The sequence below is a fragment of the Electrona antarctica genome (assembly GCF_951216825.1).
Source record: "Electrona antarctica genome assembly, chromosome: 10".
NCBI lineage: Eukaryota > Metazoa > Chordata > Actinopteri > Myctophiformes > Myctophidae > Electrona > Electrona antarctica.
The window spans coordinates 50,064,905-50,077,939 of NC_136791.1; the positions used below are offsets into that span (position 1 = coordinate 50,064,905).

Consider the following 13,035-nt stretch of genomic DNA (forward strand, 5'->3'; position numbering starts at 1 on the left):
TTAAAATTACCACCGCTGAAGTGCCCTTGAGCAAGGCATTGAACCCCTACCATGAAATGTTCTATGAGCAGGGTCTGGCTGTAAACAAGTTCGTCGAGCTTAGTCCATTCACCCTGGGTAAACAAAGAACTTTACTTTACTTTACTAGCAATTAAGATCCTCCGATATCCACAGTCCTTCCTCTGTGACCTACGGTACACACAAATATCAGTGTTCATTTTACTCATCGAGTGTACAGATGTAACCAATGGGTTTATGGGTCGATTTGGTTTTGGTTACATTTGTACACTCGGTTACATAATGCATAAATGATGATGATGATTGCGAGAGTGAGAGTGAGCCAACACCAACTTGGGATTTTCTGGATCTTGAGCTCTGCGCAGTGTTGTCAGCCAAGCTGTCGCGCTGCAGTACGTCTACGTAGGTGGTACGCTTCTTTCCCCTCCTGGCTTCGCCATTACATGGGTTGGCTTCCATAGAGTCAATTTACTTGCCTCAAGTTCTGGGTGCGTGACGCAGTGCCCTGCCAGCCTCATCCTTCTCTCTCTGACTTTGTCCGTGACCCGTGGTAGATCCCCATAGAGGTCCACATTTCTGACGCAGTGCAACAAGAAAAAGCCCTGGATGGAGTCTACACATGCAAAAATGAACTCTGGGGATTTTACTGTGTACTGTCTCCAGTACCAAACAGCACAACACGAAATTGAAATGAGTCATGGGGGTCAGGCAGCCGTCAGCTTGTTATGGTTTGGCATAGGCATTATGATTACTGTAATGAATTCCTGAGATAGGAGGCACTTTTAGAAAAAAGGTTTTAAAGCATTTTCTTTTTAATTTTTTCAGCAAGGGGCATAATAACTCATAATCAATATTTTCATAACCTTATTACCACTCATTACCTCCAGGGGAATGACCACATCCTCTCTAGTGTGGTCATGCTATAAAAACACGAGGGCGTTTTGTTTTTGTGTCCCCTTGCCTTGGAAAACTACAGTTGAAAATGACAGAAGATGATAATGAGTCACTCATTGGTTCAATCAATGGTTCAATGACACCACCTGTTACTGCATTGGGTGGGAAACTTTCTTCTTTCCTCATCTTGTCAATTCGCTGAAGGAAATACTTGGTAGTATTTTAGATGACCATATAAAATGTACAGGGGTGGGCAACTGGCGGCCCGGGGGCCACATGCAGCCCCCACCTTCACTTAATGTGGCCCTCAGGTTAATGTCAGAATACTGATATTGGTTTCAGCTGTTACAATTCCACAACATGCGAATATGACACCGCTTTAATTTCTTCAGTCTAAATTAGTACCTCATTGCGCAACACAAGTATAATTAAAGGCATTTGAAATTACATAAAAATGTTAATTTTCAGGATTCCAATTCAAAAATAGCAAAAATTCAAGATTTCAATTCGAATATAGCAAAAATAGCCGATCTACAACCTCAGTAATATATGGCCCTAGGGAGTGAGTGTGGAAATATAGTGGCCCTCTCCATCGTCAAAGTTGCCCACCCCTGATATAAAATGACCAAATGCACACCAGTCATAAGAGACACACGCCTCAAGTTTGAGACCCGTAACTATCCGAGTTACGCCAGGGACAGATTTTGTGTGACAGACACACTCACACAGGCAGATATTCTGTGAATTATAGATAAGCCTGTAATGTGTTTTGGTCCCTAGCAATCTATGCCTCACAGTCACATGTGTAAGTGGAGGAGAAGGAGACCCATTTCAAGTTGTGACAGTGCCCCCTTGAGGCTTTAAATACCACTACGCCCGGCGGCAGTCAGCATTCAGAGCACAGTCATCGCAGAATTCCATTTCAGCAAATGCCATGACAAAACGGTTGTGTTGTGGAGGCCCTATTTGATGTGAAATGGAAACACAGTGGCAAGTAAAAGAGGGCAGAAGTTAATCTGTAGCAGTGAGGGGGGAAGTGTACAGGGACTACAGGCTACTGTTGTGTTGGTGACCTCACTTAAATGTTCTCTGCTGACCTTTTGGCCCAGTCTTGATTTCATTACAGGGGGAATTGATTACTGTACATGCTGACAGAATCACAGCACACCCCGGAGGGAAAGCAACCCACTGCAACTGAACAATTTACTTTGGTGAGATTGAAATATTGTCTGAAACAAGGGTTATAGTAGGCACTGGCAGGTAGGACAACGCAAAAATATGATTTAGAATCATACTTTAGTTTGAGAATTTGTCCTCTTGTATGCAGAATATTCTGTGTCCTGGTGTGTCTGTATGCAGAATATTCTGTGTCCTGGTGTGTCTCTATTAAGAGTCAATTAATTCTGTAAAATTGTACATGACATTAACATTTGCCTGTGGTAGTTTGACATTATGAATAGTACATGATAAAACCGTATACTAAAGCAGAAAACATATGGTCAATAGCAACATCTTCAGCTTATGGTATAGGCTAGGATGTAGTCACTTACCTAGCCTTAGATGAACATTCCATGGCATGTGCATCATTCTAGTGAATAATATTGGTAATATAAAGTATAAACCTATACGGTAGTGAGGTCAAACAAGACAAAAATGGGCTGTATACATTTATTTACTTTGTACTGTAATAGAATTTCAATGTTTGAACAAACAACATTTTTTTTGCCCATTTCACAATTACACCAAAAAATAAAATCCTCCCAATGAATATATCTGCACTACAAATACAGTTAGAATAACAGTTGCATCAACATATGACACAGTGGAAAAGAGCAATGGCCAGAAATGCAACGTTTACTCTTGAATTCTGTGGAACCTTGTGCAGAACTGTACCTTTCCCCCCTCACACAAACAGTTGCATGAGACGAAAAGTCGTATAGGCATTACATTAGTTCCTTAGTGGTTTACATTCATCGTAAATGTACCATTTGGTCTAATGCAGTACAAAGTAGACCCTTACAAATAAATCCCTTTGGGAACAACAACTGTGTGACTAACACACAACAAAATATAGACATAATTTCCATTCAATCAAGGGCATAGACTAGATAAGCGGTAAAACGCTTCTGACTACAAAACAAGTCCCTTCATTAATCTGCAATAACATGCATCAATTATTCTCTTATTATTTGTTCCGTTTTGTTTTAAACAACATTCACTTGATAAGACTAGAACCTATTATTGCCCTGTGAGCAAAAACACATCCAAACAAGGTGACACTTGGCCCGGACGAAAACAAATGTCTGCTAGGCAGGAACACGAGTCATGACACTGAGAGAAACAGTGTTCCAACATTTTCACTTGTAGTACCATGATGAGTGTGGGGTGGGGGGGCGACTAAGCGCTGGGTCTCCTCTCAAGATAAAGAACCCCTTTCTACATTAGCTACTTGCCCCTCCATCTTTCTCTAAACCGAAAAAAAGGAAAAAAAATAAAATAAAAACAAATTCCTGGTTAGCAATAGCAACCATGTCACAATATTATTTAGCATAATGTTATTTTCTTGACAACCACATTGAGAATGGCTCAAATCGGACGAGAGGTTAGCATGAGAAGTGGTTATTATGCGATGAGTGATAATAAACAAAAAGTCAATCTGAAACAGGGAATTGATGCTAGCACTGATGAGTGACCGACCGCCCTCTGCTGGTGTAACGGTTCATGGTGTTACTGCAATCGCTTAGAACCGTTACAGATTTAATTACTGTGCTCGTATACATTTCTCAGAAATGTATTCCACTTACTCAACTACACAAAATACTCTCATTTACCAAAAACGATAAGTTAATGTCTACGGTCCTAATTAGTCTTTGTTCCTACTGTACTACATTCAATTAGTTTCGTCAAAATCTAATATTCCACGATGATGCTTGGACCAGTTCACTTTAAGTGCAGTTGATCCTTTAAGAACACTCAAGATTCTTTGGGATTTGGGGGGTTAACGGTTCAGCTTCAAAGCCAAATCCTCAAGATGAATTTTACATTCTGTAATCATCCAAAGTTAATGAACCCTCAGGAAGGATGTCTCCTAACTAAAACATAAAACAAAAAGCCCAGAACAGGCACACGCTTCGACGCTACGAACACTGCTGCTGCTGCTTACTTCATCAAGCACACAGCTGATTCAGATTTCCTTCCATTGTGTTTAGATTGCACAAATGACTAGAACGTCCTAGACTTCTATTTATCATTTGAAATAGCATGGTCTGTTGGTTTTGATTAAGTGGACCAAGCAATAAATGAAACGTATTCAAGACGCTATCACATGAATCTATAACATGGCTAAGAGTATACTGTGGATGGTACCTCCAAGCTGGGAAGTAATGTCAGTCAAGTTTACAACAAAATGTTATTCTTCCTATGAAAATGAACTACTCCCTGCTGAAGTACTATAGTAATGCATGTTGGCATTTTCACTAACAAAACACGATGGCTGGACTTGATGAACACTTCTAAATGGATGTTTTCCCCCGCTCTCAGTGAGACCGTGAGAGGTAAGGAAGACAAAAGGCGTACAGTTCTAGCATAGATTGTGTTTCAAACACACAGATTCCATGCACACAGAGGGGGCCCACAGAGAGGCCAACACTGACAAAATACCATGAACAAAGACAAAAGGCCACGTACTCTCAACAAACAGAAAGGGAACAGAACCACAGAGAGATGCCTATTGACACAATCAGAGAGAGAGAGGCCTGTAGCGCTCGGACTAATTGCCTCGTCACTCTGCTGCGGTCCAATGGCGCAGCCATATAACGGCTCCACAGATTATGGGGCAGAAGAAAAAAAAAAAGGAAAAAAAAGGGCTATCAAAGTCACTAATAACAATCTAATTACAAATCATAGAAACTCATTCATAAACATATATATAAAAAAAAAGGAAACCATACAAAATATATATGTAAACTGATTACCATTAAACACTCCTCCCCTTCCCCTAAAATGATAATAAAAAATAAAAAATCGTAACACGAGTACAAAATATTAGATTTTGTTTTTGTTTTAACTGCAAGACAGCTGCAGGAGCCTGTTGCTGGACACAGAATACATCAGAGGAAGGTCCACCAATCACAAAACACTGAGGCCAGCCAAAGGTCAAAATGTCAATGATGATATCTTTTTTTTGGTGTGTGTCAAGGTTCGACGATGTCACTGCTTTGGCACGATGACCTGGTTTCCGCTTGGTTTCACAACGCCCTAATCTCACTGGTTAAGTGCTTACATTTGGCTAGGTACAAAATACATCTGTGCTTTGAGTTAATAAAACAAATGCATAGGAAATCAGGCTTTCACAGGCAAAAGTCTAGTATTGTTAAAGTGCATGTCATTGACACAACAGAATACAACTAATGTAGATTGTATCAATGTGGAAAATGATTGTACTAATCATTCTGCCTGTTCCCTTCGACCAAAAAAAAGTGGACAAAATACTGGACAGTACCCTTATTTCCAGAACAACCTTCATATAAAAAAAATCCCTTCTTCCTTAAATGGCACTTCATTCATGTTAAAACTATGGCTTTTTTCATTTGGCAACAAGTAGAACTACAGTAGACCACTACTAGCCTGGACAGGTTGAATCCTGGGCTACTGAGGTCTAGAGAAAGGCACTGGAGGCTTGGTCTCCATCACGGACAGTTCTGGGGCAGCATGGAGGGGTCTGGGGGGTTCCTACCACCGGCCGCTGATGCTGGCCATGTCTGCGTGAAACTGGCGAGAGAGACGACCGCTGGCACCTCCCTCCAGGAAAGAAGACCTGATGGGATTGGGTGGCTCAAACAGCTTCCTCCGGTTCTTGTTTAACTCTGCAGGAAACAAATAAAGAAAAGCAAACCGCAAAACGCTCAGTCACAGGATGCATGATGAAAAAGATTCCACACAAACACGGTATGTTTTCCATTGAGAGAACTCTTGACAGTTCTGATGTGACTGACTGTACTCATGTTATGTAAACTATAGTGCACCATGACGTGATTGGATTAAATACAACCGGGGGACATATTCATTTTGTTTTCCTTGTGGTATGACTCGATTGACACGGACAAGAAAATTGCCATCAAATTGCCAAACAGGATGGCTCACGTCAACCAAGAGTTTCTTTTTCGTAGCCACCTGGTTTTGCGTGTCAGATCGATCCCCGCAGGCCGGTCAAAATACCTTCATGAAAATAAGTCAACACAACAACCCCGCATCTGTGAATTATTCACATGATGGCCGTGTCTCTGTCCCTGCCAGCAAAAACCTTCAGTCTGATTATCTGACAGGTGGTACAGTAGATCATTCCAACTTCTCTTTTCATTGGCATACAATACTGGAAGTGCAAACCTGGACCAGATTGACTGGCACTCTCTCTTTTTGAAAGGAGAGATTGATTGAGTTTTTTCAGCAGTGATCAGCACTGACCTGTTCTTGGCTGTGCAGCACAGACATGGAACCAAACCGTGGCCCTGGGGCACCCTCTCTTCTTCCACAATAATCACCATATTGACCATGCATGAACATTTCTCCAGCAGTCCTTGCTGTCAAACCCTGGCTCTGATTAATTCTTTAACCTTTTTTTTCCACCCAGTGTCAATTATCTCATGTAATCCTGGGCGCTACACTCCCTCTGCCAACCTGGGGAGAACAATGGACTGACCTCATGCTTCAATGCATGAGCATCCAAGCCGCTTCTTTTCACCTGACGGGGGGGAGTTTCCAGGGACAGCGTCCCCAGCGGAAATCGAACCCATCTTTAATCATTTTTAACAGAATGTTAACAGCAGATCAATGTCTTAAAGCTCCTGATCGCAACAATAACACGATAAAACAAATATTATGCAAACTCTAAACTCACCGCACAGCAATATCCAAAATAATGACATTTGTAATGAACTGTGAAAACCATTACATGCATTTTAAATTTAAGGTCAATATAAGGTGGCAGCTGCTGCAAGGGGAGCAATATCAACATCATCTGATAAGAATTTGTCCAACTCCCATGTTATGTAATTTCTACAAGATAGATTATTCACAACAGTAATCGTAGTGAGAAAACGGTTTGATCGGCTCTACTATGGTTCGCCGATAGAAAAAAAGTGCCTCTTCTTTCAAATCCACATGGCAGAATAAATTCTCTGCTTCAGTTTTGACAAGTCTTGGACCAGATTCTGTATGTGTAACTGGGGTGCCACACGGGCATGTGGCAGATATAATAATCTACAAGTAATTAATGAAAACCATATAAGCTAATTTCACACTGCATCTCAGAGTTGGCAGGGCCTACGGTCTAGTTGGCAGCAGTGACTGACTATCAAGACAGAACAGTGCGCTCATGCCATGACATCCCACACCAAAGGGGGGAGGTTGAGCTCAGAGTGCTCTAGTGCTCTAGTGTGACAACAATAATTGTATGTGGATATGGGTGTGTGTGCAATTCTTACACATTTTTCTGAATTTCTGCTTTCATTATACATACAGTATGTAGAACAGTACAGAGATGCGGCTCTAGCTTTTATGGGACACTGGGCGAACAAAAATGGTATGTCTTTACGCACTTATTGATCAAAGAGAGAATAGAGACCAAAGTATAACAACCTCTTTAACTAATTCTAGGGACAAGACACCCCCAAAAATAATCAATATCAGCATAATATAGAACGTTAATTTTAAGGAAATTAACTTAACGGAAATACTTTTGTTGCAGGCTACGCGCATCATCATGCTGATGAAACTATGTGAAATTATATCCAATGTTGATTCCTTATTCATACATGTTGATGCTTTTATTCGTGCAATTACGGTTGGCACTCATTTTTATTCATTACAGACGACACTAACGGGAGCACCATAGAATTGAACACTAATATTGTACCTGAGATGGCAAGTAGCATTTTCCTCCGGGCTCCAAATGTGGTGATGCCCAGTTCCTTCAGGTCCTGGTCTGTCAGAGTTAGGAACGTCTGGAGGTCAATCTGGAATCCACATCCAACCACAGTCAACACTACCATCAAACTATATGTCAATACGTACTGCCAATGTTCTAGTAAAGATGAAGGTGTAGAATCCACCGCAAATATTGCAATAAGGCAGCTATCCAATACAACCCGACTGATGTGGAGTCCTAGTCCACCGATTACCAATGTTTTTTTTTTTTTTACCAATATTGTGTTTATAAAAGGAAAAGAAGAAAAGAAAAGAAAAATCTAATCAATTTGTTTTTCAAAAATAGAAAATTCAAAAATAGCTGATCAAGCTCACAAGGCATCACAATACAGTGCGAGAATGGAGGTTGGCTATTTTAAACTTTTGAAAATCTTCGCCTATAATGACAGGAACAAATTAGGGAGACGTCAGCTGCATAATTGCCAAAACCCTACAGGGTTTTTAAGCATTCTCCTTCACATTCTTATTGACTTTGTGTATCATGTTTAAATATTCTTGTAAGTGAAAACAAACAAACAAAACCGATGTCATCAAAAACTGGGTACGCCTAATAAGGCACTGAGATGGGCTCTCAGTGACGGTGATACGTACCTCTTGCTGCTGGAACACGTCGGTGTACTTCCCCAGGCCCAGCTTGCTGAAGAGCTCAGGCAGGTCAGAGCCTTTGAGAGATGAATTCAGGTTCAGGCTGCATCCATTGCTGCCGGTCACAGAAGAGATGCAGTCCATGTAGTTACTGCTGCTGAGGTAGTGCTCTGCAGCTGTAAAAACACACAACATTTGTTATTATATTATACATTACAGTATGTGATTTTTTTTTATGATTCAAATTTGTATTGCTTTTTCAGTTTAGTCACAAGGGAATAACTGAGAATGTTCAAATTGATCTCTCAACACATGCAGCTATATTATAAGTATAACATTGATAACCTTTACCACAAAACACAGAATATCTGTTAATAACATTTTGAGGAGGGCAATAACATTTGTTTCATGCCAGTAGCCTCACTGATGCGGTAGCTTATTTCTCCTTTGTGACTAAATAGGCTTGCGCGCGCGCACACACACACACACACACACACACACACACACACACACACACACACACACACACACACACACACACACACACACACACACACACACACACACACACACACACACACACACACACACACACACACACACACACACACACACACACACACACACACACACACACACACACACACACACACAGAATGATCTTCCCACTTTCATGCTCAGAATGAAACATTGGAAAGTGAGTGGGTGGTGTTTTTCTCAGAGGTAAACATAATCGATGAGAACTCTCTGCTATCAGTTTATCAACACAGACAGCAGCATTAGCAAGCTGCACTTTTAAATGCCAGCTTTCTCAAATACTGCTGAGGACAATGCAGCAAACAAATCGTCTCGATCGTGTGTTCTTTTTTTTTTTTTTTTGCCCCTCAGAATTCAAGCGATACAAAGGTTTGTTGTAATTAACAAATTTCAGCTTGGCAGCCCTATTTTGGGCACATAATTATGGGCAGAAAGAAACAATCCTCCATAATACAGTAAGTGGTTAATTTCGTTTTAACCGATTACTCCGTCACAAACAATTCTGCTATAATGTTGATGTTTCCAGGTTAATCGACGGTACTTGGAAGACTAAAATGAACTAATACACATTCATAATAGTGGTCCTCAAAGCTCTTCGGGTACTTGCCAATACTCGCAGTCGCTACAGTAGATATACAGTTACTGCAAAAAGATGCTAAGCTGACCAGATTTGTTCTGCTTCCTCTTGGGGCTGCCAACAGTGGTGGGGAATTCAGCATGGCCGACCAGGATGCCACCGTTCCTGTCTCGCCAGTTGTCTGAGTCGCTCCTGGTCCCAAGGCATTCTCGGCTGCCAGAGTTGGACATGGAAAGGGGGCAGCCCTGAGGGAGACCAGTCGGATTAGCGGGTGACTCCGTGTTAACCCATTTTGACCTGAGATCAGATTCAAAAAATGTCTTCTACATCCTGACAGTTTTCTGAAAAAGCTATGTGTCTATGTCAGTCGTTCTTCGATTTTTCTAAAATAGCAGACCTACAAGCTCGTAGCTTGTAGATCTGCTATTATTTTTCAATAGCTAAAGCATAACATAATGCTAACACCAAAATGGGTTAATTTATCCATTTGTAACTCCATGAGTGTACAAATGGACCCTTATGTAAGCAGTCACTAGGATCACTATCTGGGACTGCCACTTTATAATTAGAATTCAAAATAGTTAGTTAACTCAAGTTACTGTTGAGTACAGTAAAATGTACATACATGTACACAAAAAAATCTGTTCTAGTGTTCTCCCAACTTAACAACTTAACTGCCGCCGTGTAGGGATGTTACTCCGGTCCTCCCTCTATCGTTTATAACTCTATGAGGTAACCTACACAAATCTTGTGTCTTATTGCTTCATTACGACACCATCAAGGCCTGCCAAAATAGTTTCGTCGACAAAATGAACTGTAAAATCGTACGATATTTAGTCGACTAAAACTCGACTAACACTAAAACATTTCAGTTGACTTTATTCAAAATCAACACTATCTTACACTCCAAATGGCATATAACTCTTATGGTAAAGATTCTAGAATGAGAGTCAGGGCTTGGGTTCCACTACCTCGTAGGTGGTGCTCATGCTGGGTTTGTAGGGGACATGGTTGGCCCTGCGGAGCTCCTTAATGGTTTCTGCTGGCATGGATTTGGAGAAGCCCAGGCCGCTCCATGTGTTGGTGGGGGTTCGAACCTCAGTCACCACTGGCTTCTTCAGCATGGCTAGAGGACACGCACGCACACACACACACACACACACACACACACACACACACACACACACACACACACACACACACACACACACACACACACACACACACACACACACACACACACACACACACACACACACACACACACACACACACACACACACACACACACACACACACACACACACACACACACACACACACACACACACACACACACACACACACACACACACACACAATGCTTTGTCATAACATTTCTATGCATTATTTTATGCAGCCTTTCTCAAGGGCAGTTTGACAGAACACACTCTTAACCCATTCAGGCCTGACGTCAAAATTAAAAAAAAAAGGTTTTCTAAATCATGACAATTTTCTGAAAAATTGTAGTCACATTTTAACGATTTTTCAAAAATAGCAGACCTACAAGTTCATAGCGCGCCACTCAGAGCTTGTAGATCTGCTATTTTTCAATAGCTAAATTATAACATAATGTTTAAAACACCAAAAGGGGTTCCCGCCCAAAATGGGTTAAAGACCCTCTAAAGCATGTATTTTAAGTTTGTCACGCAACAGAATAATGTGTTTTAACCATTTAACCATTTTAACCATGTGTTTTTATTCTATAAAGATTTGAGCTATAAAACTATAGGCACTCAGGAATTGAAAATGTGTCCAGCTGTGTGTGTGTGTGTGTGTGTGTGTGTGTGTGTGTGTGTGTGTGTGTGTGTGAGAGTGAGTGTGAGAGTGAGTGAGAGAGAGAGAGGGCTGTACTCCTCCAGCGGAACTAACTAATGACAGTCAATGGCACACTGGAATATGCCTACAGTGTGTCATCAAGCTATGATTTCAGCCCCGCCCCACAATAATGAACACAAAAACAGTGAAAAACTGTTTAAATGGTCTAACTCCACAACTCTGCACGGTTCAGTATTTGTTTTACACGTTTTCAGCCATCACTTTTTGCATGATGTGTTCAGAAACAAAATCTTAGAGATGTTGGCTGTGTTGAGGATTCAATCTTCTGTGATCTTTGGTTTATCTCACTTCATTTACCAAGATGCCCAACATCTACAACGGACTTACACAGAAGGTAAATAAGTAATGAGATAGCGGAGACGGATCAGCACTTACCTTTGGTTGCCAACAGCTTTTTCTGTTCATAGTCGAAAGCCTGAAAAGACATTAGGCGACATTAGTTCGTCACCATTGACTTCCAATAAAATGTATAACCAGTGTATCCATGTAAATAATAAATAACACGCGTGTTTACATACATCTGTGTGTACCTGCATGTTGGCAAAGGCTGACTGGATCCTCTCTCTCTCATTCATTTGCGCTGCCCTCTCTGCCGCCCGCTCGCTCCCTGGCGCCCTCTTATCTGCCACAGGACTGTCTGACGGACTGGACTCAGCGTCTGACTCAAAACAGTCGGAACTGTTTGGAGTGTGAGGACATTTGTAAGATAACGCCAGGATTAAACATTTGAGTAATGAATGGTTCACGTGTGGCAAGTAGTACGGGCAAAGAATAGCACTGTGTAACATGCCGCACATTTTTTTATTAGGGGTGTAACGATACATTTTAACAGGGACACGATACGTATATCACGATACATGGTTGACGATACGATACATGGACGATATTGGTTCATTATGGCGATACATACAATACGATTCAATGATTTAAAATCGATACAGTAACTATTTAGCAAAGAGACTAAGCCCTATATCTTGTGCCACCCCTTACCCCGTATCCCTAAACTTTGCCATTTTTTACTATTTTAAAACATTTTAAAATAGTACAAATAGCCGATCTACAAGCTAACAATGTGTCGATGTAGATTGGCTGGTTGAACTATTTTTACCGTAAATGTTTTAAAATAGTAAAAAAATAGCAAATACGTTTAGGGATAATGGGTAAGGGGTGGCGCAAGATGGAGCCCAAAATCTGTGTGAAACATGTGGATAGTGCAGGTTTTTCAAGGGACAATGTATGAATATGGATATAAATAAGTAAACAGTGATCATCTGGCAAATACATCGACATTAGAATTGATCACATATAGACCAACTCCACCTTGACATGAACACAGAATACACACATGTATCAATAGATCAAGCATAGCGATATTGAATGGGAAAGTAATTAAACCCCTCTTTCTTTTTTCTTCTTAACCCATTTCGACCTGAGATCAGATTCTAAAAATGTCTTCTACATCCTGACAGTTTTCTGAAAAAGCTATGTTTCTATGTCAGTCGTTCTTCAATTTTTCAAAAATAGCAGACCTACAAGCTCGTAACGCGCCACTCGGTGGCGCG

At 41.0% G+C, this 13,035-nt stretch overlaps 1 protein-coding gene across 2 annotated transcripts in view; it reads right to left on the minus strand.

Moving 5' to 3' along the window:
• Positions 1-2,566: 2,566 nt before the first annotated feature.
• Positions 2,567-13,035, minus strand: part of bicc1a (BicC family RNA binding protein 1a) — a 107,896-nt gene continuing 97,427 nt past the window's right edge. Inside the window, exons 15-21 of one of the 2 annotated variants that reach the window (XM_079511701.1) lie at positions 12,004-12,151; positions 11,849-11,888; positions 10,567-10,721; positions 9,684-9,840; positions 8,488-8,657; positions 7,826-7,925; positions 2,567-5,777 (exon numbers count right to left, since the gene is read on the minus strand). In XM_079511701.1, coding sequence (XP_079367827.1) covers positions 5,644-5,777; positions 7,826-7,925; positions 8,488-8,657; positions 9,684-9,840; positions 10,567-10,721; positions 11,849-11,888; positions 12,004-12,151 — 904 coding nt within the window. In that variant the 3' untranslated portion in view covers positions 2,567-5,643. Of the gene's footprint in view, positions 5,778-7,825; positions 7,926-8,487; positions 8,658-9,683; positions 9,841-10,566; positions 10,722-11,848; positions 11,889-11,991; positions 12,152-13,035 lie in introns of both variants that reach the window. The other variant, XM_079511700.1, reaches the window with a different exon arrangement.